General features: G+C 41.9%; 2 protein-coding genes across 13 annotated transcripts in view; one reads left to right on the plus strand and one right to left on the minus strand.

Annotated features, from left to right (window-relative positions):
- The window catches only part of baiap2b (BAR/IMD domain containing adaptor protein 2b), a 55,234-nt gene extending 38,208 nt beyond the window's left edge, over nt 1-17,026 (plus strand). For 6 of the 10 annotated variants that reach the window (XM_035533759.2, XM_035533763.2, XM_035533766.2 and 3 more), the window contains 8 exons: nt 973-1,125; nt 5,238-5,459; nt 6,364-6,550; nt 7,310-7,511; nt 7,865-7,933; nt 8,246-8,405; nt 9,120-9,157; nt 10,617-12,272. In XM_035533759.2, the coding sequence (XP_035389652.1) occupies nt 973-1,125; nt 5,238-5,459; nt 6,364-6,550; nt 7,310-7,511; nt 7,865-7,933; nt 8,246-8,405; nt 9,120-9,157; nt 10,617-10,647 (1,062 nt within the window). In that variant the 3' untranslated portion in view covers nt 10,648-12,272. The other 4 variants (XM_035533760.2, XM_035533761.2, XM_081697073.1 and 1 more) reach the window with 4 other exon arrangements.
- A 271-nt stretch (nt 17,027-17,297) lies between these two features.
- The window catches only part of aatkb (apoptosis-associated tyrosine kinase b), a 39,903-nt gene continuing 32,857 nt past the window's right edge, over nt 17,298-24,343 (minus strand). For all 3 annotated transcript variants that reach the window (XM_027013062.3, XM_027013063.3, XM_027013064.3), the window contains 4 exons: nt 20,558-24,077; nt 20,105-20,249; nt 19,736-19,951; nt 17,298-19,397 (listed from right to left, as the gene is read on the minus strand). In XM_027013062.3, coding sequence (XP_026868863.2) covers nt 19,369-19,397; nt 19,736-19,951; nt 20,105-20,249; nt 20,558-24,077 — 3,910 coding nt within the window. In that variant the 3' untranslated portion in view covers nt 17,298-19,368. The remainder of the gene's footprint in view (nt 19,398-19,735; nt 19,952-20,104; nt 20,250-20,557; nt 24,078-24,343) is intronic.

Raw genomic sequence — 24,343 nt, forward strand, 5'->3', positions numbered from 1 at the left:
CTAGTTTTGTTGTTGTTTTGACAAAGCAGAGTGGTCTTCAGATGAAGCAGTGGCTTTACTTGAAAATGGGTGTGCTCTGTGTGTAGCAAATTTTAATCAGGAGTTATAATTTGTATTTGAAAAACTTAAATCATCCAGTTCACTTTCTTTACACATACCATCCACGCACCCTTACTGCCTTGTAGTATTTTGACCTTGAACTATTTATGGTGTTCTCAGTCATCTCAGCCATGTTCATTAACACTTAGTAGGTAGCAAGCACAAGTTACTCACCTGCACTCTGTGTAGAATACTGTCTCACTCAGGTGTCCGTGAAGGTGTGTGAGTGCACGTGTGTGAGTGCGTGTGTGTGTGTGTGTGTGTGTGTGTGTGTGTGTTGATGTGGGCGTGTGTTACTGGAACATTTCCAGTTCTGAGGAGGTGTGTGTCCTTGCTAGAGGACAGGCAGGGTGATGGCATGGCTAGCAGAGGTGCAGGGAGCATGGCATTACGTCAAAGAGAGATTGTTATTTTTCCAGCAACACAAGGCAAAGTGGCACCTGCAAAAAAATTAAAAAAAATTTAAAAAGCATGGAGCTCGCACCATATGTACTCCACTAATCCCATCCATCCAGCTGATCCAAAGTGAATGAATGCTTAACTGTTTCTTAAATGTTTTGTATTTATCAGCATGTTTGACCTTTGCATTGTTCCATTAACCAGTGGGATCTAGCCTCTATTTACTGGGTCGTCTGAGAGACCGAGTAAAGTTCGCTGAGTGCATTCATCTATGGCTTTGCAGTTCACGGTCCATTTACCTCGAGAGCGCTGTTTGGCACGTCCATGCAGCCATGCGACATCAATCTTATAAGGACGCCTTTTTTGAGAATGCAGTTTCTCTCAGCCTTCCTGTTTTTGCCCTGAGGCTCTGAGAAACCGATGGGCTTGTCGGCCATTTTGTGTCCGCCTCACGCCACCTTCCCTATCCCTCAGTATGTGGAGGCCATCAGCAACAAGCAGAGTGAACTGGACAGCCACATCGCCGAGGGTTACAAAAGCGCTCTGTCTGAGGAGAGGAGGAGGTACTGCTTTCTGGTAGACCGACAGTGTGCTGTGGCCAAGAGCAGCAACAGCTACCACTCCAAGGTGAGGAGAACCCGCCCCCAGTCCCGCCCCCAGTCCCGCCCCCAGTCCCGCCCCTGCTTCAACATCTGCCTGCATCACATCCTGCTCACACTGAACAGCTCCGTGAGATGGAGGTTTGGGTGCAGAAGCAGCACTCACTATGCGGTCTGAGATGTTTTGGAATACACATCCGAGCATGAATGTGATATTTTGCACGTCGGTGCGATCTATAAGTTCTATAAACACTGTTCCCCAGGTCACGCCTAATTGTGCTTATCGTTAATCATTTCCCACAATTAGTGCTATTCTGTTTTTCTCAAAAATCCCTTGTCCATTTAAGTTTGAATGCTTAACAACAAATGAAAGTACCAGACTCAGTGATCAGCTGTTTCTGCCCTAAACCCCTCCCTCTCTGTACAGCTGTTTCTGCAGCTGCTGCTAGCTACAAAGTGAACATGACTGCTTTCAAATGGTCTGCATATCTTGGCTGAATTTAAAGACCTTTCTGCACATGAGAATGTAATAGATTTCTGTTGTATTATACCACAGCATTCATATAACATTTAAAAAGTACAGCAAATAGTTGTAGTTATAGCTCTGCACCGCTTTTGCTTAAGAATGAGAATTCAGCGCTGACAGTTTTCTATGCAGACAAGTAAAGTAGCCATGTGTCAATGCAGTACACAGGAAAAAAATGCAAGTATTGCATTATCTTGTCAGTATGTGAATCCGGGTGAACTCCAGAGCACAGCAGGTGCTGTGTGCCCAGAGCTCCAGTCGTCTCTCCTCCTCTTTCTCTCCTCTGCGCTGCCTCGCCCACGCTGGGGTAGTGCTGGCAGACAGTGCGCAGGGTGGAGGGGTGGGTGGAGGAGAAGGAGGAGGATGAGGAGGAGAGAGGGATGGGGTGAGCTGAGAGTGGCCCACTTCTGCAAGAACACTGTGTCCAGACACTTGGGAGAGTGGGCAGGCAAGAAGGCATTTTCTCGAGGAGACACCGTGCTCCTGAGACCAAGGCACCACACAGCCGGAGAGAAAGAGACTGTCTCATTTGGAAGATACAGTGAGTGTGAATGTAATGGCAGGAGGTTGAGAAGTGGGGCTGGAAAAAAATGAGGCCACGACATCAGATCCGCTCTTCTGTACGACATCAGACCTGCTCTTCTTTTACGACATCAGACCCACTCTTCTTTTACGACATCAGACCCACTTTTCTGTACGACATTAGACCTGCTCTTCTCCTTGACATCATACCTGCTCTTCTTCTGTACGACATCAGACCTGGTCTTCTTCTCCATGACATCAGATGCACTATTCTACTCCACATAACTAGACCCACTTTTCTTCTCCATGAAATCAGACCTACACTTCTTCTCTATGACATCAGACCCACACTTCTTCTTTGTGACATCAGACTCACTCTTCTTCTCTATGACATCAGATCCACACTTCTTCTCTGTGATATGAGACTCACTCTTCTCTATGACATCAGACCTGCTCTTCTGTATGACATCAGACCCACACTTCTTCTGTACAACATCAGACCTGGTCTTCTTCTCCATGACATCAGATCCACTCTTCTACTCCACATAATCAAACCAACTCTTCTTCTCTATGAAATCAGACATACACTTCTTCTCTATGACATCAGACCCACACTTCTTTATGACTTCAGACCCACACTTCTTCTCTATGACACTGGACCTGCACATATTCTGTATGACATCAGACCCACTCTTCTTCTTTATGACATCAGATCTGCCAAGATATCAGGCCCATTTTTCTTCTCCACATCATCAGACCTGCTTTTCTTCCCCTCAACATCAGACCCACTCTTCTTCTCTACATCAGACCCACTCTTCTTGTCCACAACATCAGTCCCACCCTTCTTCTTCCTGACATCAGACCTGCTCTTCTTTTGTACATCAGATCTAGTCTTATTATGACATCAGACCCACACCACGTCTGTACAACATCAGACCCACACTTCTTTATGACATCAGATCCACTCTTTTTCCCTATGACATTAGACCCTCATTTCATCTTTATGACGTTAGACCCACATTTCCTCTCTATGACATCAGACCCACTCTTATTCTCCACAACATCAGATCTGCCCTTCTTCTCTAACATATCAGACCCACATTTCATCTCTATGACAACAAGCCTACTCTCATTCCCCATAACATCAGACCTACTCTACTCTTTTTTTCAACATCAGACCTGGTCTTATTCTCCATGACATGAGACCCATTCTTCTTCTGTACAACATGAAAATCACACTATTTCTCCATGACACTTTTCTTCTCCAAGACATCAGACCCTTCTGTATGATATCTGACCTGCTTTTCATCCCTACAACATCAGATCCACTCTACATCTCTATGACATCAGATGCACTCCTCTTCTCCAGTTATCCAGGAAGAAAGAGAAACAAAGCTTAGGGAGAGATTTGTTATGTTTAGTTCACTTTAGAATTGTGTGTTAAAGGAAGCAATCTCTCTCTCTCTCTCTCTCTCTCTCATTTTATCACAGTCACACACACATGAATCACTGCCCTTGTTCTGTAAGGATCCCATAATAAAAAGTGGTGCTCCAGTTAGTGAGAGGCTCAGGAGTACAGTGAAGTGCCCTGAGCAGCCCATCTGCCCAAGGAGACACTGTCATCTCTGGATCCCCACACCGCCGCCCACGGCCAAAATGCAAAAACTGTTGGGTTCTTACTCATCGCCTGCCATCAAGGCCAGCTGAGAAGATAAACAGTAAAAACACAAAAGCTCTTTAATGCTGAGATACCAGAGAGAAGGACGTGTGTTCATTTGAGTGGACACAAGAAAACACAAACAAACACATTTAAAACCTAAGTAACTAGAGCTTGCTAGCAATGTAATACACTGTTCATGAGTAAATGGCTTTGTTAGTAACACACGAGGCCCAGATATTCCCCATGGCACTACATTTCTCCCTCCATTAGACTGAAGGCACTCAGCCATGTAGCTGGGCATGTTGGCCCAGTCCAACCTGTCTCGAGGGTCTGGCTCTCTGCAGGTGCCCATCTTGGTGCCAGGGTAAGCGTGTGGGTGATAATTGTGTCAGCGGGAGACCCACAAAGTCTGACTCAGTAGAGAGTTGAGGTAGCCCCTCTCTGTTTGTGTGTCTTTCTCTCTCTCTCTCTCTCTTTCAATCTCTTGTATCTGTCTGGCCATTTTTGGCTCTTTCTCTACCCTGTGTCTTTCTCTTTATTGAGCAGACATTAACAGATGTGATGGAATGCAGAGGAGATGTTCTAGAGCAGAGGAGCTACAAAAGAGAGGTTCTAGAACAGAGGGGCCGCAGGGGAGAGGTTCTAGAACAGGGCTGCAAAGGAGAGACTCTAGAATAGAAGGACAGCAGAGGAGAGGTTCTGAAACAGGGGGACTCCGGAAGAGACACAAGCCAATCTGGACTGGAAAACATACATCCACAGTGTAACATACCCCAGTACTTCTGAAGACAGCATAAAGAACAAAGCACCTGAAATATAAGTGATCCCTGTGCCTTCCGAGCTGGTTGTAAATTATGCCGGTCTATGCACACTACACACAAAGGTGGTTTTAATTAAATGTCCCCGCTGTATGAACAAGTCTTAAAAATAAGGCCTTCTGGCATTTGTGCCCTGTGAGCAAGTTTTGGAAGTGCTCCAGAGGCCAACAGGGAGCTTGGGCCAACACCAGCCCAGAGTCATGGGACCGCACCTGATCCAGATTGCAGGGCTAGCAGGCCAGCCAGAGCACATGACCAGTTCTCAGTGTGGTCACATGACCAGATTTCAGTGGTTACATTGATGCTACAGTGTTGAAGGGGGCCAGAACAGAGAGCAAAGCTTTCAGTGCTTGAACTATATCTCAGTGCTGTACACTAAGCTTTGTGTTTGTATGTGTATGCATGTGTGTGAGAGGGTATATATGTGCGCATATGTGTGTGTGAGGGTACGTAGATGTGTGTGAGGGTATGTAGGTGTGAATTTAGACTTCAGTTTTTTGTGCCTACACATAAAACCTTTAATGTCTACAATTAACATTACTGTGACATCACTGGGTATGGCATGAAAACAGAAGCATCATCCATATTTGTGAGTGTTCTCCATTCTGTTGTAGGGCAAAGACCTGCTGACCCAGAAGATCCCGCTGTGGCAGCAGGCATGTGTTGACCCTCACAAGCTCCCTGACCGAGCCACACTCCTCGCCCAGCAGATGGGCTCTGTGCCAGGGGCACCACACCACACATTCAAGTCCGGCCTGCACATCTCGGAGCCCATGCCTGGGGCCAAACCCCTACCTGTGTCCCCAGAGCTAGCAGCTCTCATGAGCAGTCAACAGGTGAGTGAAGATGGAGGGTCTGTTCAGTTGCACTCAATTATTGAATTATTGCACTAAAATTAGTGCTGAATTGCCATGATTTGAATTGAGTAAATTCAGTCATGGACCTCAGTCATGGGCATGGACATTGTGTGTGTGTTGTATACATATAAGTGTGTGTGTGTGTGTGTGTGTGTGTGTGTGTGAACCCTGTGTTTAGATCTGCTTTTTCATATACAAATTGGTTCCTACTACTACTAATTCAGAAGAAGCTGATGACGGACCTCTGTCCTTAACGTTCTGTTTTGTGGAAACTGTGTACTTCACAACAATTTTGAATATCTCTCTCTCTCTCTCTCTCTCTCTCTCTCTCTCTCTCTCTCTCTTTATATATATATATATATAATGAGTACAGTTTCACATGAATCCAAATCAAATGAATTATGCCAAGGAAGATGATAGAAAAGCAGGAGATCACTCTCTTCAAGGATTTACATCAGTGCACGTTGATTATCTCACTGCTGTGGAGGGAATTACAGAACACTTCCAGCTGTGCTCACCACGTCACCCTTTAGCTTGTGGGATTTTCCCCGCTGTCTTGCCCTCCTACAATATTTCCTGAGACGGGGAATCGTTCAGGGGGATGAAGCGAACATGGGAAATGTAATTAAAGTGGCAGAGTGCATTTATTGCACACAAAACCCTGTAAAGCTTCACCAAAGACTGTAGATCTTCATTCTTCAGGGGCTGAGGGACCTTTCAGTGTAGCTTTCATTAGGTGGAAGGAGAGCGATGGTACTGGAGAAATGTGGGCTTTAGATTCGTCTGTAGATGTCAGCAGAGCTAAATCTCAGTTTCAAGCTAAAAAAAAGGTGCTCTTGAAAGAGGCCGGCATGGTGACATTGCACTTTTCTTCTTCCCCCAGAGGATGATGGGAGCAGAGGGTGTTCCCATAGTGAATGGCACAGTAGGGGAGGACTACCAACACTGGGTGGATGGCAAAGCCCATGGCCCCTCCGCCTCATCACAGGTTCATCGTCACGGCAATGAAATCTACTCCAACACCCTGCCTGTCCGCAAGGTGGCACCTATAAAGAGCAGAAGCACTCTGGGTAAGCGGGTTCACACCTTGCGGGTTAGGCTAGCCTTTGAGTGACTTCTGTGAACTTCAGCATTGTCTGTTAGGAAAAGTTATGATCCGAACTGCTAGAGGCACAGTGATGTGACACTGTCATTAAAATGCATTAGACCTAAATGTTAATCTGAATGATAATCTACTGTGACTTCGGGAATTTGATTGGAGGAAGTCTTTCCGGTTGTTTGTGTTTACGTGAGTGGCTTACCTGAGCACAGACATCTTGATAAAAAGCTGATTGCTCTTGCTGCAGGTACCCCCCCCCATGCACCCCATCACACTCTTCCTCTCTCTCTCAGCTCTCTATCACCTTCTCACTTTCGGAAGGCAGCGACTGTTTCTCCTGCACGCTGACAATAAGAGAGCAAACACATTTAATGAAAACAGGCCAGAACTGGAGGGAATAGAAGGGACAAGCTTTAAAAAGGCAGGGAAGTGGGTGAAGGACAGAGGCGCTCTCTCCGGGAGCTTTTACTGCAACGTTCTGGAGGAAAACAGACTAAACGAACAATGTACATTAACAGTGTTTCCTGCTTTTGCCAGTGGCATTTAAGTTCAGTTCAGAAGTCATTCCTTCCTGTTGTTCTGACTGTTTGCTGTCTGGTCCATGGTCTTCAGTCAGGGCTGAGCGCAGCAGTGCCTGATCGGCTTGCTGTCACAGATAATATCGAGCCCTTTCGCTCAGCTGTGCCACCTGCTGCTGGCTGACCTCTGGCCATTTGACCTCTGTCCGTAGCAGAGACCCAAACGCTGCCGAGGTCTAGCTCCATGGTGGCCGGGCTGGAGAGGAACGGTCGGACCCGCGTGCAGGCCATCTTCTCTCATTCGGCCGGAGACAACAACACCCTGCTGAGTTTCAGTGAGGGCGATGTCATCACCCTCCTGGTGCCTGAGGCTCGCGACGGCTGGCACTATGGCGAGAACGAGAAGAACAGGATGTGAGTAGAGTGTAAAACATTCTTCACTACCAAGTCAGAATTAAATTACAGCGGGGTATCTAGGTAAATGCTATAAATAGGGTTTTTAAATATACATACATATATTTTATACATACACACACACATTTTATATATATATATATATATATATATATATATATATATATATATATATATAATATTCAAAGCTTGCATTTTGAGGCTTCTGGTAGAAGGCCTAAGATTATCTAATATACATATATAATATACATATATAACAAATATATAATATGCATATATACTATAAATAAATAATATACGTATATACTCAAGCTGACTTCATGTGTAATTGATGTGGAATGTGTGTGTCCCAGGCGAGGGTGGTTCCCCTTCTCCTACACCAGGGTGATCCCTGAAACAGACAGTAACAAGCTGCATGTCAGGTAAGACTCAGAGAACGATGAGTGCCATTGCCTGCAGTCATAATCAGTCATACAGAGCCTCTGTCCATGGATGGGCAGTTTCTGCTTAGTTACCTTCATAGAGTTCATTGACTGCTCTAAAGTTAAACTGTATCAAATTGAAGCCAATTTGCATCTGTGGATAATAGATGCAAACGATCAGGTTTTACTGTCCGTTTTAAGTGCACAGCTGTCTGATATTGTGTGTGTGTGTGTGTGTGTGTGTGTGTGTGTGTGTGTGTGTGTGTGTGTGTGTGTGTGTGTGTGTGTGTGTGTGTATGTGTGTGCACACAGTTTGCAGCATGGTCGGAGCTGCAGTACTGGGAACCTCCTGGAGAGGGAGCCAATAACCCTGCCCTCCCCTGATTATGGATCCTCCGCTCGGCTAATGGCACACAGTGCGTCTTTGGGTAGACCAAGACCATACAGTGTGGCAGTTCCAGGATTCTCACAGGTACACACACACACACACACTTCTGTACACTCTGAACACAAATCAGTGATCGAGAAAATGTGCATGTTCGTTTGAGTGGACTCAAGAAGACACAAACACATTGCAGGCTGTATGGGTGTGTGTGTGTGTGTGTGTGTGTGTGTGTGTGTGTGAGAGCATGTGTTTGTGTGTGTGTGTGTGCATGTGTGTGCGTGTGAGCATGTGTTTGTGTAAACGTGTTTGTGTTTGTGTGTGTGTGTGTGTGTGTGTGTGTGTGTGTGTGTGTGTGTTGTCTGATGCATTTTTTATATATAATATGTACCCTAAACAGCCTCTGCCTACTGTTTTAACATCTGTTTTATCTTAAGTGGACAGGTGGGTGACATTTAACTGATACACACTCCGTCTTGCACCACTGTCACCGTGAGCCCTGTACACAGTGTACTTACTGCCCTCGTTCCAGATCTTGCACATGTACCGCAGTGCACAGAGCTGAGCCATGCCTGTGTACTGCTACTGCCACCTACTGGCAGCCCAGAGGCTCACACATTATATGTTTCATCTCAAATGGCTGTTATAGAAATCCCAAATAAACGACAGTGCTCTTAGTCTTCAGGGAAGGCTGCATTAACGCCGCTTGCATTCATAGTTCTAAAGTTTGAGATTCACCTTAGGTAGACTGTTGTGCAGTGACACTAGACCCATTACTCACATGGTCTTTTTCTGTTTCTGCAGCCAGGGCTAGATGAGTATGAGGCTCGCTTCCCAACAAGGTAAGAATTTTAGACATTAAAATTACAGTTTTGTACAGAGTTAAATCACAGGGGATATAACTTTGGCCCGCAAGTGATAGCTCACACTAGAGAAATATTTAGATTCCGTTCAAGTTTCTTTTTAAGGTCATCTTTTTTTTTCTGTTATTTTACTAGTTAATGGCTTTGTTTTTATCCAGCTAATATGCCATGTAGCTACTTCAAACCAGTGTAAATGTGGCAAGCAAAAGATTGTATTTGCTTGGCCTGCAGCTGGATAAGTGGCCCGTAACAGAAGATTCTGGAGCGCTCAGATAAACTTACAAGGTGGGCAGTTGACCAAGCAGTGCATCCAAACCCATACTGGACACATGGAGGAGAACCTCCTGCTGTTTAAATGGGTTTAAAGCACCTTCAAATTGTGCGTTCCAAAAACAGCTCCTTTCCCATAGATGACAAGTCCTTGAGGATTCACTTTTTAGGATTCACATTATTTGCATGGTAAAACACCGCTTTGGAAGATTTTACCCGGCCAGATTAAGAATCAAACATTTTAATTGCTAAATAAAACTTGCTCTGCACAATTATGCAAAACTATTATTCCAAAATATATTTGTTCATCTATGGGGGTGAAATTCCCTTGTCTTTGTGGCAGCATACAAAATAGAAGCTAAGTCAAACCACATTCTATGGATTTGTATTTCGTTGTACATTTCATTTATCATTTGTTTGAAATAACTCCTTTCCATTTTGTGTTTGCTTGTTCCATCTTTGTCTTTGGAACTTAGTCCTTAATGTACAGTTCAGTTCCTCTTGAGTTCAGTAGAGAGACAGGAATTAAGCAAAAGGCAGGAAAATATTCTTAAGAAATCCGTAACCTCCCACCACTGCTAGGTACTCAAAGGAGCTGTATAATTTCTTATAGCCATTCTTTGGATTTATTGCAGTACAGTTAATTTACTAGAATTAAATTAGCAATTAAAATGCATGGGCAATTGTCAGACCATTGGAAGTTATATTATGTGCCATTTTATGAAAATCATCAGACAGAATGTTGTTTCTTTTTGTGGTTTGGGGGATTTGAATCTCACAGCAAAACTGTACTGCAAAAATGCTATCCATAACAGGGGCGCATTCCAGTGGTATAACCCTGAAAAAACACACACCATTAAAGGACTTGTTCTAACAAAAATGCTAATGAAGCGTAAAAGCCATTAACCATCAATTTTAGCAGAATGCAAACGACAGCATGCTAAACGATGGCTGTTTGCTTTTACTCCCTGCCTGTGGCATTAGCATTCTTAGTTTAACTTTCCTTTAAATACATTAGCACCTAATGCCAGTGGTGTGTCACATAGCGTTAATGTTAGCATTAGCCTCAGCTTTTTGCCATTCACTGGGCGCCTTTTCCTCATTCTGCTTGGTTGCGTGTCTGTGTCTGAACCCAACCTGGTAGCCTCTCCCTCTTTTTGTTCCACAGTTCGGAGGGCAAATTGATTTCGACAGTGTGAGAGGACAGACAGACACACAAGGGCATTCCTCTGCGTAGGACAGACACCATGCTCTCGCTCTCTCTCTCTCTCTCTCTCTCCCCTTTTCCTCCTTCACTCATCCATCTTGCTTTTCACCCACCAAAGAGGAGGAGAAGCGGCCAGCCCCCCTCTCCTCTTATCCTACCATAACTTAGCACCTATGTTTGCCATCTGGGTAAATGCCCAGTGCCAATGGAACCCTACTAATGGGACCAGAATGCGGAATGTTCCGGGTTGACCATCCTCTGACCAGAACCCTTTGGTCTTGAGGGCTTTTTGTCTGCTTTCACTGAGCTCACTGAAATGGACTTCTCGGAGGAACTGTGTGCGTGCGTGTTTGCGTGTGCGTGTGTGTGACTTTTGCTTGTCTTTCGTGCATGTAAATGCCATCGATGTTTGTTGAGTAACAGCACTCTGTGTAGAGTGCAGAAGAGACTATGATTCGGTGCCTCTATTTGAACACTGCACTTTTTGAGTGAAGGACATTGTACAAGTCTTACTTTTCCTGACAGTAAGCCTTTTGTAACTAGGCCGCGTCCCTTTGTTTTGGAAGCTTTCAACATGAGTTCGATTCAGGCTTGTTATGTTTCTGTTCAACCCAATGTGTAGGACCTCTGTGAGTTACACTTTATTCTTAATGTAGTGTTTGGGATCATTTCAAATATGAGTTTTCTAAATTGGAGAATGAATGAATGAATGAAATTGATACCAAGCTGTAACATCTATGCTTTACAGAACTCACCATTTGTTTTTGAGAAAAAGAAAGGATTATTAAGATATATATGCCCCGTGTTACAGGATGCTGACCGCAGCAAAATAAATATCTGATGAAAGCAAAATTAAATTGGCCCCAAAATACCATAAGAGACATGCACAGATATGACACAGACATGGCACTGATATAACACACATATGACACAAACATGGCACAGATATAACACAGACATGGCATTGATATGACATAATGACACAGATACGGCACAGACATGGCACAGATATGACACAGACATGGCATTGATATGACATAATGACACAGATATGACACAGACATGGCACAGATATGACACAGACATGGCACAGATATAACACAGACATGGCATTGATATGACACACATATGACACAGATACGGCACAGATATGACACAGACATGGCATTGATATGACATAATGACACAGATATGACACAGACATGGCACAGATATGACACAGACATGGCACAGATATGACACAGACATGGCACAGATATGACACAGACATGGCATTGATATGACACACATATGACACAGATACGGCACAGATATAACACAGACATGGCATTGATATGACATAATGACACAGACATGGCACAGATATGACACAGACATGGCACAGATATGACACAGACATGGCACAGATATGACACACATATGACACAGATACGGCACAGATATGACACAGACATGGCATTGATATGACATAATGACACAGATATGACACAGACATGGCACAGATATGACACAGACATGGCACAGATATGACACAGACATGGCATTGATATGACATAATGACACAGATATGACACAGACATGGCACAGATATGACACAGACATGGCACAGATATGACACAGACATGGCATTGATATGACACACATATGACACAGATACGGCACAGATATAACACAGACATGGCATTGATATGACATAATGACACAGATATGACACAGACATGGCACAGATATGACACAGACATGGCACAGATATGACACAGACATGGCACAGAGGAACAGATACCATGGTTTTGTGAGAGTACTTCATGCATGAGGAAAAGGCAACTGGCACATCTTCATCAACCTGCTCCTTCATCTTCATCAACCTGCTCCTTCACAGCCCTAAATAAAAATTAAATGTATTTTTAATGTATTGTATGTATTAATGTTTCTAGTCCTAATATAATCTGAAATTCTTGGGAACTAGTGCCTCTTGTACATATTTAAATTTAGTTTGTAAATAAAATAAGTTAACTTCTTTATTCTGTGCTATGTGACCACAAAGCCAATTTGATTTTTAATTGGTGGTCCATTATATACTTTTATTAATACCAAAATATGTTTGTATTATTCTTCTGTGCTGAAAACAATCTCTATTGAATTATTTTATCCTAGAAAATAAATGAAGGCAATAAGGCAGATAACCGTTGTTTATCATTGTTTAGTATTATTAAGCTTCTTAGTACTCTAACTTAGTGAGGGTGGACTGGTCTCTAAATACAGAGAAGCCATTCTAAGATCTGCCGAGAGAATGAGCCTGGTGGTTTTCATTTATTAGACATTTGAATGTGAAGCCAGTCTACTTTGTTTAGCCTTCTGGTACCTATGGAGTTATAATTGAGAGACATATGGAAAAAAAAGAAAAAAATGTTCATTCGAGGCTCTGATGTAATCTGGGAGCAGAAATGTTTGTCTTGTGCACCAGTAAGTGTCTGTGGTTGAACAATGATTGCTAATTTGTACTGTGATAAAGTTTTGTATCTTGTACCAAGTAACCAACTAATGAACTATGCATCCTAGGGCACCTCTGTGATAATTAGCGCTGTGTGCACCTTTGAAGACCGTAAAATCCTATTACAGTCCCTGCAGAGTACGCAGTCATTTGCAGTTTTTTTCTGTGCACACTCTGTCCACACCTCTTCCCAGCCTGGTGGGATCAGTGATTTAAAAAAGTGTCCCTTGGGATTCAGAAATCTATGTTACAATAAGGTCCTCAGCATGTTAAAAATGCCCCAAAATGAGCTGAACGCACACATGACTCTGTCTGTCCCTCTTCATCTTCCTGTTGTCTTCTTGCTGCTCCATTTGTCTATGTGCGTGTGTGTGCGTGTGCGTGCAAAAAAAGCTCTTCCTTTCTTTTTGTTTTTCCCTGCCATCTCTGTTTTTGATAAATTGAGACACAGAAGCAGTAAGGGTTCAGTGACTGGAACCTGCCAGTGTTTCTTCTTTCTGCACTAGAACATGACCATGATATGGCCACGGCCACTGTTCGCAGTCCTGCTGGCCAAACGGAATCTCTCCGCCAACCCCACTTGTTCTTGTTTTGAAATGCTAAAATTTGGATATAAAGATGTAAAAAAAAAAATTAACTTTCAATAATGTACAAAGAAGAAATATATACATATATGCATGCATTTTGGGGGGACACTAAAAACAGTGGAATGTTGCAAAATAACCTCAAATGTATGGTGACTTTCTACTCTGAAAATTCAAATAAAACTCTGTCTTCAGATGAGAGCATGGAGTCATTTCTCAACTTGCTTTTGAAAAAACTTCGTGATCTCCATCTTAAACAAATTTTATTTTCTATAAAGATATTTTAATACCTATGATGATAGCTATGATACATAGAGTTATAGCTTGTATATTTATTGTTTTGTCTATATTGATCTTGAGTTAGCGGCTACATTAATAACCTTATTAATTATGTCTATATGTACGAGGTCAGACTATCAGAATAGTTAAATTACTACAGTAAGGAATACTGTATTAATTTCATGCATGTGGAATTGTAATGACTGCAGATAGTAAAATTATTTAGGAGCAACACAACAATTTTATTACTTTATTCACACTTTCCATAACACACTTTCCAAATATGTTGAGAGGTCACACATTGTTTCTCCAGTAATTTTTGTCAATTCCAACAACTTCAACCTTTCTATGCATGAAATCTTCACAGTAATCCCTCTACCACTTTCAAGATTTGCTTACCTGTAAACAGCTGGAGCAGGCAGATTCCTGTAAGCAGATTCCCTACCTGCAAAGCATAGAAGTGAATGGAAGGGGCATTGAGGAGTGTGTGTGTGTGTGTGTGTGTGTGTGTGTGCGTGCTTGCGCGTGTGCGCAAAAGCTAGTGGATCAGTGTATTTTGTATTTACTAGTTTTCCTGCCAACATTATTTTTCACATCCTCTTGGAGAAACTGATGCTAAATGTTTTTGGATAAATAGAACATAATATGACATATCAAATTATGAATTTCAAGGCAGTGCCAGATAAATTGGCAGCACCTACAAAAAAACTATACAACCTTGTTGTGTATATCAAATGTTTTGTGTTCTGTAAAATGTAACTATATATATATATATAAAATCATGCCAAATTCAAACAATAAGTAATACCAATACTTTCTTAGCTGTTTAGACTAATTTAGGATGTACATTCTTTCATGTCAAATGTAACCAAAAAGTCATATTAACAATTTCTTTATGGTGTTTATATGAAATGCATTTTTGTAAAAAGGATTTAACTGATTTTTGCATGTCACGATGAGTATTTACTCATCAAGGTCTATAGAGGTATGTGAATTAGGTCAAACGTTCAAAAGTAAAGCTTTTGTTTACTTTTTTCAGTATGGGTCCTGATTTTGCCCGCTTTTGAACGGGTAGTAGTTACGCAAGTGCCGTTTGCATTTGGTCTTGAGAGGTAAGAATTTGGATTTCTATCACTAGCTTTTATAAGATGCCTGTAATCATTTCCAGATCACCTTGTTTGCCTCATATTTTATAGTTTACAAGGGTGTTGGGCATCTCTCTTGGGAATAAGGTTGTGCAACTGTGACACTAGCAGCTATTTGGACTGACATTCAGACAAACCTTTAATGGACTGGGAAAATAATCTGTTGCACAATTGTATTCTTTGGACATTTTGCTGACCCTCATAGCAATTTACTTGGCTAACCACATTCATCATCTCTAAAAACACTGTCCATCGTATACATTTACAATAACTACTATCCGATTAAGTTCTTAGTTCTTTTTTTTTTTTTGACTATCAAGTTAAATTTAAATGCTCGCTAGTGATGTCTTTATACTGTCCTTCAAAATCACTATTCAAAAACACATATTTTTTCTGCATGTCATAGAACAAGCATGCTAATACAGCCAAATCCCCAGTGTTGACTAAACACCTACACCATTTATTTAAGTAAAATTGATCGCAAAGGAACACTTTATGACTTTAATTTAACTCTGGGGATTTTGCCATAAATGGATGGCTGAATAGAGGCTTCGTGGATCTGCTGTGAGCATGTTAAATGATAGCAGTCAAGCATGACCTCAGGATGTGGAGTTCCTGTGTAGACTGGGGATCGAGTGTTGTGGTTTGTGTTTGTAGACTTCTAGATCCTTCACCACTTTCATCTCCAGACACCATCCCAGAAGCTCCACCCATGGGTAAAGGTGTAAGCTACTCATCACCAAGAACCTCTCCTCCATGATCCTCTGTTAGGAATTTCTGTATCTTATGGACTGCAGAGTCATTCACAGCTATGGATTGACACCGAGGGCCCTCGGATGCTACACCTTGGCAAAGGCGATAGACATGCCCTAATCAAGACTACATCCGGATCATTCTTACAATAGCAAAGCATGGAGTGCTTCTAATGAAACATGTTCTTGTTTATGATTGATAAACCCTGAATAGATTTGCATGATAAGAGAATCATGCAAGGACTGAACGACCTTAAAAACATACTCAGTTAACATATTTGCCAATCATTTTCTTTCTTGTATCATTATTTTTCTGAAGGCATTTGCTAAAAAAAAAAAAAAAGTGAGACCGACCACAAGCCAGTAAGACTTGTCTAGTTATAGTACAATGCTAAACAATAATCATTATTTTTTCTTGGCTTTATTTTACCATAGAGTTTGCAGTAATACTTATGCAACATTCTTCTTATCTAATGCAACAGAACAGAGGCACAAAATTACAACTTTGGTGCTCTTATGTCTTGAATAAGCTTGAACAAATGAACTGAATTTAATATCTATTAAGACAAGTGTTATGCTTTTTAAGTCATACTGAACATTAGCAATAAATAAGGATTTTTTAATGTTTAGCAATGAAAACTGGAGCACAAATCAAAACTGGTGGTAAACACATTTGTGATTGTTGCATAGGTTATAATTAAAAGTCTATAAAACTGTCTATGAAACTACATGAGTAATACATTTATTGGTATATTTCATTAGCTAAAGATTTTAAATTGAAATATGAAAGATTTTCTATGTTTATGTCTATGTCTATGGAACTAAGAGAATGTGCTAACATGCATTATAAATGAAAGCAGGGGATTGTTTTATTGTTGTTTTTCTTTGAAGGGTTTTCCTTTTTGTCAGCTCTTTGTGATTATATGTCCATTCTATTGGCACTCTCATTCGTTTGTGGGAATATTTATGCACTCCTGCTGTTTCGTGTATAGATATTAGAGATTTTCTGTGGTATTTTCTACAGTTTTCTTACTCCTCATGAATGTCTCATTGTCACAGTAATTACACACAGTAATCACAAGTAGCGAAGTCCTATAAATAAAGCAATTATATCAAATTCTTTTGTGTACGTAATGAGAATAATATATACTGATTTACATTCATTAGACTGAATTTATCTGCTGTTCATTATGGAGGCTTTCAAAAGCCTGCTAATTTGCATAGATTACTTGGATATGAGACATATTAAAGGTGGTCTATTTTAAATATTTGTCTTTTTTTTAAGGCCATATTGCGGAACACTTAAGAGTGTTACAAGTCATGGACAGGAATGTTATCAGTTAGAAAGGCGAGAGAGAAACCACTGTCAGAGAAGGAGAGACATCAAACAGTCGACTTATTTATTTATTTATTTTGTGTACAGTCACTGATCTTGTGACACACAAGAAGGACATGTGTGGTTTTCATCATACCATCATTCATCTCTCCCCTGTATAGCTCTATAGAGGTCTATCCCATCACATCATTCAATCACATCCAATTACATCTGTGTCAAGCAACTACTTTGCCTGACAAGTCCAGCTGGGCCCCTTTAAATAACACGTCTTTGGCAGCAGGTACATGTAGATGAACTCTTCCACTATATCCAGCATAACTGTCATATTGTTTTTCCATCAGTAGTTTAAAATTGTTTTGTAAAATACAAAAATAGTACAGACTGCCGTCTAGTTCAATCTAAGCTAAACCATTACGAATAATATTGCCATAAGAGGCAAACAAACACTGAACATATGTAGGATAAAGCCTGCGTTTTTTGTTTGTTTTTGTTTACATTTTTTTCTTCTCTTCAATTTTTTGCCCTAGTTTGGGGTCCAAAGCACAAAAGTATGCAGATCACATAAAATTCCTGTACATCTTATAATTGTTTTAACATCAAGAAATTTCTTACTGAGAGAGGCGGTCATTGCATCCACCATAACGCTTTCCAGAAAATGAAGTTTATTTTCAACTATTTTCAATACTGGTAAACAACCAGTATTTATTATTACCTTGCAAAAACCTTAATTCGGTTGACATCGGCTTTTCACGTCTTTTTTTTTTTCAGCATTTTCTTTGTAAATTTCATAAAAGTGATGAGAACGGCAACATGTTAAATAAAATCTTTTAAGACAACAAATATGAACACCCTAGTCAGACACCCCAGGTCTGAGCATCTTTAGGTAGCATACATGTACAGCATCACTGTTTAACGTGCTCATCATAAAATGTTCTGTAGACAAAAAGGGCTCCAGGTCTGGATATTTAGATTTTTTTTGTCCGTGTGTGTGTGAAGCAGTTGAAAGAGCAGCATAGATTTGGCCAAAATACGTTAACTTAGCATTTGTCAGTGCTCTAATTCTAGGGTCAAAATTAAAACCTAAAACTGTATACGTGATGCTAAGTAAGAGCTCATGCTATAAGCACTGCATCTTTGTCAGTTCCACTGATATTTTTTCTAGCTTGTACAAGGCAGGACAGGCAGTTAAAAATTATTTTTAAAACATATCACTGATAATGACTGTGACTTAATTTATAATACTGAAATGTAATTCACAGATATGTTTAGCAACCAGGCAAACGTTATTTATGTCTCCTTAAAAATACTAAGATAATGCAAATTATATAAATTACATGGGAAACCTTACCATTGTCAGCAACATGAGCTGGTCAGAGTTTCACAATGTTGCATCACCCTGTATATTTTGCTACTTTCAGGTAGATGGCTCGAGGCAGCTACGTGTTAATCTTCCCCCAAACAAATATCTTCCTAAACAATGTTAAATAAAACTGTTACCAGTCCCTAACAATGGAGCCAAAGGGTCTTTTAGCATTTTTAGCAATATGCTGACAACCCTTCACAATAAAAGGTAATTTGGGCTTTTTATATTACCCAGTCCTGGGGGAAAAACAGCAGTGAGCAAATTTAGATTTTTTTTCTTCTTCTTGTTTTGGATTTTTGCAAGAATATTTCTTTCTTCATCTGAATGTTCCTATTCTATCTGCAAAAATGCGGATTGTAGATGGGGCTTTAGGGTCACAGCCATCCTTCATGATAATGTCTCGTGTCCTTTATTAACAGACTGCTTCAGGAGAATCCTGTTCTCACTGTACAGACCTTCAAAACCGTCACTAGTTTAAAATAGGCATGATTTCAACGAGTAAGATATTGTTCGGGGTTTACACTATTAATAATAATGTAATAATTATTTTCAAGAATTATATGGCCCTATATGTGTCCATTTGTTTAGGGAACACATAATAACAACTACTCTGTAAGTATTTTCTAACAACAATAGGCACTGTCTTTGATGGGATCCAAAAGAATCTTAGAAATGGTATAATTTTCACGTCAAAGACCAGAAGGTCTGGAGGAATTAAGTCCATGCTGAGTGCTACCCCATAGATGGCAGTGTTTTGCAGCTGTCATTCTTTCTCCCCATCCTCACTGCTTCCTTTAGGGCAGAAGTGGAAAAGATTATTTCACATTCTACTACAATGACTCATACATGGCTCACATCAAACCAAACACCATACATTTGTGAAGTTTAGAACTCAATTAAACCTCAGTCATGTCTCACAAATGTCCTTGTGCACTGTTTCAAAACTATCCGTTGCTAAAAACACTATGATCTGAGAAGTATTTAATTATTTTTGGCAATAATTATTCCAAAATATCGAACTCTGTGATTTCATCATGGGGTAATAATTGAGGCTAACTGAGAAACCTGAGAAATGCAGCTTATGCTTCATGAAAGGTGCAATAGTGTGATATCTGAAAAAGCTCTTTTACCTCCTGCAGAATCTATATCCGAGTCAGAAACATGGGTGATGGAGAAGCGTGAGATGGTTGAAGGGGAGACTGTGAAACGGGAGAACTGCCCTGCAGGTTTGCTGTCTGCGACACTGGGTGGAAGGGTCGGCTCAGCCCTGACGTCTGGAGGTGACCCTTTCACAGAGGTCGGGAGCTGCAGCAAAGTGAAGTCATCCTCCCACTCAAATGCTGCACCTGAAATGAGAAAGAGGAAGAGGGTAACTGAGAATACATAAAGCATATAGAAAAAAAGAAGGAAAAAAAAAACATTGAAGGTGTTTATTATTAAGAATAATTAAACCAGTTGTATTGATTATTTAAAAGAAAACATCAAAAATCAACTCTTACTCTCTTCTGAAATGTTTCCATCGGAGGAGTCATCCGATGCATTGACCCTCTCCTGTTGGTCTGGCGCTGAGATTTTGGTACTCTGTGAGTCTGCCTCCTCTCCCAGTGGGAGGCCATGTTCTGCTAGCTCTCTGGTTGGGCTCTCCTGGAGAAAGTTAATTTTTTTTCCCCTCTTAATCAGTTTGTTTCTGTATGTTTTATCAGCTAGGAAACATTATGAATATTTATTGTTTGTTTATTTAAGAATGACATTTTCAGAATTAACATAAGTATTGAGGTACTCTGCAAACACAATTAACTTTTTGAAAAATGTGCAGTCTTAATGCAAAAAAAGCATTAATCAGTTGAAAAGAATTCAAGAGAGGAATGAATTTAAAAATGCTTTTATTTAAGTCTGTTGGCACTGTCACAGTAAATGCATTATAAAAAGGTTAGTGTATATATGCTGCTTACTTGGTCAAACAAGTACACGGTGACATCATCAAAGAAGGACACGACCTTCTTCTTGGACTCCAGGTCATCGCAGAGTGAGTCAGGGAGCAGGCTGGGAATCTTTAGCAGGCTCCTGAGCTTGTGTGCTTGGCTGCAGTCGCTCACTACAATGGGCACTGCTAGCACCTCGTCATCACTCTCCTCGCTCTGCTCCTGGATGCGGTAGGTACGGAGCTCCTCATCTGATTCATCGCTGTCCTCTGAGTCCCCGTCTTCCTCATCTGCCTCTTGCCCATCTGCTGGAGACGCTCGTCCCTCAGGTGGTGGTAGAGGGGGAGGAGAAAACGGGCGAGTGGAGCCCTTGGTATTACCGTCAGGAGTTTCAGACTTGTCTGCTAAAGTGTCTATAGAAACCCTTGCTGTGTTTGCTGTTGGCATCACATCAGTGCCATCCTGAGATGTTGGTTCTTTCAAGCACGTCATAGATGTTTCTTTTTCAGTTACCTCCTCTTCTGTCTGGGGTTCATCTGGATTGTTGAAGGCATCAAGAATGGTCTCAACATCAATGTCTGCACTTACAGTGGTTAATGGTTCAAGAGAAAGGATGCTCTCTGTCTCCTCAGGTTCACTGGTTTCTTTTGTGGCATCAGAAAATGGCAATGCAGTTAGATCTGAGGACTGACTTTCAGATGGCAACTCTTCCTGATTCCGACCTGAATCGAGCTCATCCTCATCCTTGTTTACTGGGCATTCGGCCATTTCAGCAGAAGAAGGCGGAATGACATTGACTTCAGGGGTACTAACGCAGACTATTTCGTCTTCCTCTAGGAGCAGATTCTCAGCCTGTTCCTCAGTATTGTTGTGGATGCATTCACCATTTTCATTAGTCGCCCCTACATGTGGCATTTCATTGTCTTGTTCTACTATCTGTATAGTCAATAGTTCCTCTTTATCTATAATTTCTATGGATTTCTCCCTCTGTTTCTCAAGATTATCTGTATCTTTTTCATTGTGTTCTTCACTTTCTTTCTCTTTCGCTGTATCACAGTCAGAAAAGTAGGCTGAATCTCTGTATGGAGTTTTTTCACTTAGTGCAGTCAGCCCCTCATCATTGTTTTGAGTTGTTGTCAAAGCAACTGCCACCTCCCTGTCCTCTTGTGGTGGATCAACCATTGCCCCATCTTGATCTCTTGCTTCTGTGAGTGGCAGTGGGTCAGAAATGGATGCCTCCAAAGGCTTGATGAAGGCTTTTGCATCTTGTGGTTCGTGGGGTTCTTTGGGGACAAATTCAGGAGACTCGTTGTTCTCTGTGTCATAACCGCTGTCCATGGCTCTGGATGAACTTGATGGATGGATAGAGGCTGGGCTGAAAGTTTCACTGGAGCTTACTGTAGATGGTAGATCAATGGATTCCATGGAATCAGGTGTGCCTACCTGCTTTTGCAGGGACTTGAATGTAGGGTTGGTGTAGTCGACTGTTTCATTATAATCTCCTGGGAAGTCGCCAAAAATTCCTGAGGTGACATCAGTAATGTCCTCATCACTGCAGTCATCAATCTCCACCAGGCTGATACTGGACTGTCCATTGTCCACTCCACTATCCACTGCTCTGCTTATCTCTGATTCAGGCTCAGTGGAGGTGTGCTCAGTGAGGGGTTTCTCTAACTGTTGAGTCATGGTTACAGCCTCTGTTTGGGGGTCTAGTTGTCCTGTATCATCTTGTATGCTGCTTTCTTGTCTGGGTATTTCCTCTTTTACTGCAAAATCAACACACTCTGGATGTTCTTTCTGTTTTACATTGTTTTTTGTTGTCTCGGTCTTGGCAGTGACATGTCCGGTGGATAAAGCAGGTTGGTTTACCTGCTGGTCCCTGTTGGGTAAGCCTGTATTTTTTTCCGAGACATTATCATTCATAAAACTGTTTCTCACCAACGACCCTGTGAGTGGATCCACAAAGTGGGAATTGCTTAAAGCCTGACAGCATGGAACAGGGTACACCTCTGCCTCTCTGGGTTCATGACACAAGTGACTATGGGAGTTGCAGTCTACTGAAGATACTGGTGCATGTCTGCCATGCACTGGACAAGTGTTGCTTTTGGCTGCAGCTTCCAGGTAGTTAAGTTGTTTGGCAGAGCGGTACGGGAGGCTGTGTTCCTTTGGCCATGCATCTTCAACATCGGTCATTGGCATTGTGTAGTGAAAGTCTGTGTAAGCATCTTGCCTGGTTAAAGCCTGTCTCCGGGACAAGCTCAGAGTGTTTTTTGTTGAGTGGTTGCTGGCCCAGTCCATTGCCTGCCTGTCCACTAACAGGTCTTCCTCTTCTGAATCACTGTCATCTTGCCCCACAAACAAAGCTCCACCTGACTCCATGTCAATACAGATTGAATGGTTCCCTGGCATGGTCTTTCTTAAGGAACCCATCATGTCATAATATCCTCCAGTTACATTTTTCCCTATTACTGATCCTTGACTGCTCTCTATGTAAGGGTCTCTAAAGCCTCGTGGGGGGCTGCCAAGAGAGGGTGAGATCCCCAAGGGGTCCTCCAACTCACCGAGTGCCTGCCTCAGACTCCGGGAACCCCAGCTTTCCCTTTGAGGTTCTGATGGGTCTCCAAACAGGTAGCGCTCCATTCCCATTGGTGGAGAGGGTTCATAATAATAGCCACCATCTCTGTCTTTATATGATACATAATGACCTGACTCCCAAGGCCTGAGAGGGCTGGCATCAGATACCTGACCCAGTAGTGGTTCCATGGTAAGGGACAAGGCAGGACTACTGTCTGAATCGTAGGCACTGTTTTTGTGCATGTCAGCTGACCAGTAAGAATCAATCGGCTTTCCCTCAGAGGGACAGTTTATACATTCACCAGAGTCTCCACTAGCAGTGAGGAAGCTGCCACTGCTGCCTCCAAAGTCAGGGCTGTAAGCACACATTGGGTATTCCAAATCAACACTGCAATCTACCGGCTCTTCAATACGAATGTAGTACTCACTACTCATTGATGTACTGTGAGCATTGAGGACTGGTACAACACCTGGGGTATGTAAGTGTTTAGCTTCATAGTATTGAGGAGAGACTCCTAGGGTCATTCCACTGATTCCACATCCACCTACCATACCTCCAGGGGGGTAATAGATCTCCTGGCAGTGTGGATTTCCCTGACCTAATGTTCCTGTGGAAGAGTGATACGGCTGCTTCACTCTTGCTTGCTCCCATTTGTACTCAAAGTTCAGGCCATGGCTGGTCTCAGTAACTGTGAGAATGTCATCTCCTGATTGGTAGCCATCCCCTGTAGAGAACTGCTCCAGTAAGGGGAAGGAGGAGGAGGTTGTGGAGGTCTGAGGCATGTTAAGGGCCAGGGGACCAGCCCCATGCAGACTGCTGTGATTCATGTTGGGTCTCATGGAGTTCCAGCGCCTCTCGAAGTCTTCTTCTGCTTCACTGGCACCTTTGGCACACAGGTAACTGAGCAAGAGGTGGACCTCCTCAGCACTGGGCCTCTGGTCTGGCTGAAGCCAGCAGAACTGCATTACTTCATACCTGATAAGGAGTGCATGCATGTACACACACACACACACACACACACACACGTATACGCACACACACACAAAGCCATTAAAATCAAGAATCACAGCACCTCACAAAAAAAACCCTCCAATTTTTTAGTTTCCCTGATGATCGATTCACAATGCTGTAATGGAAGTGATTTGCATTTTAATACCACTGTTATGAGAAATGGTGCCATCTGAAAAAAAAAAAATGTATTTCCATTTCATCTTCCAGCAATAGGATTGAATTCATTTTGG

This window comes from Electrophorus electricus, chromosome 15 (assembly GCF_041902795.1).
Source record: "Electrophorus electricus isolate QZ-2024a chromosome 15, ASM4190279v1, whole genome shotgun sequence".
NCBI classification, from domain to species: domain Eukaryota; kingdom Metazoa; phylum Chordata; class Actinopteri; order Gymnotiformes; family Gymnotidae; genus Electrophorus; species Electrophorus electricus.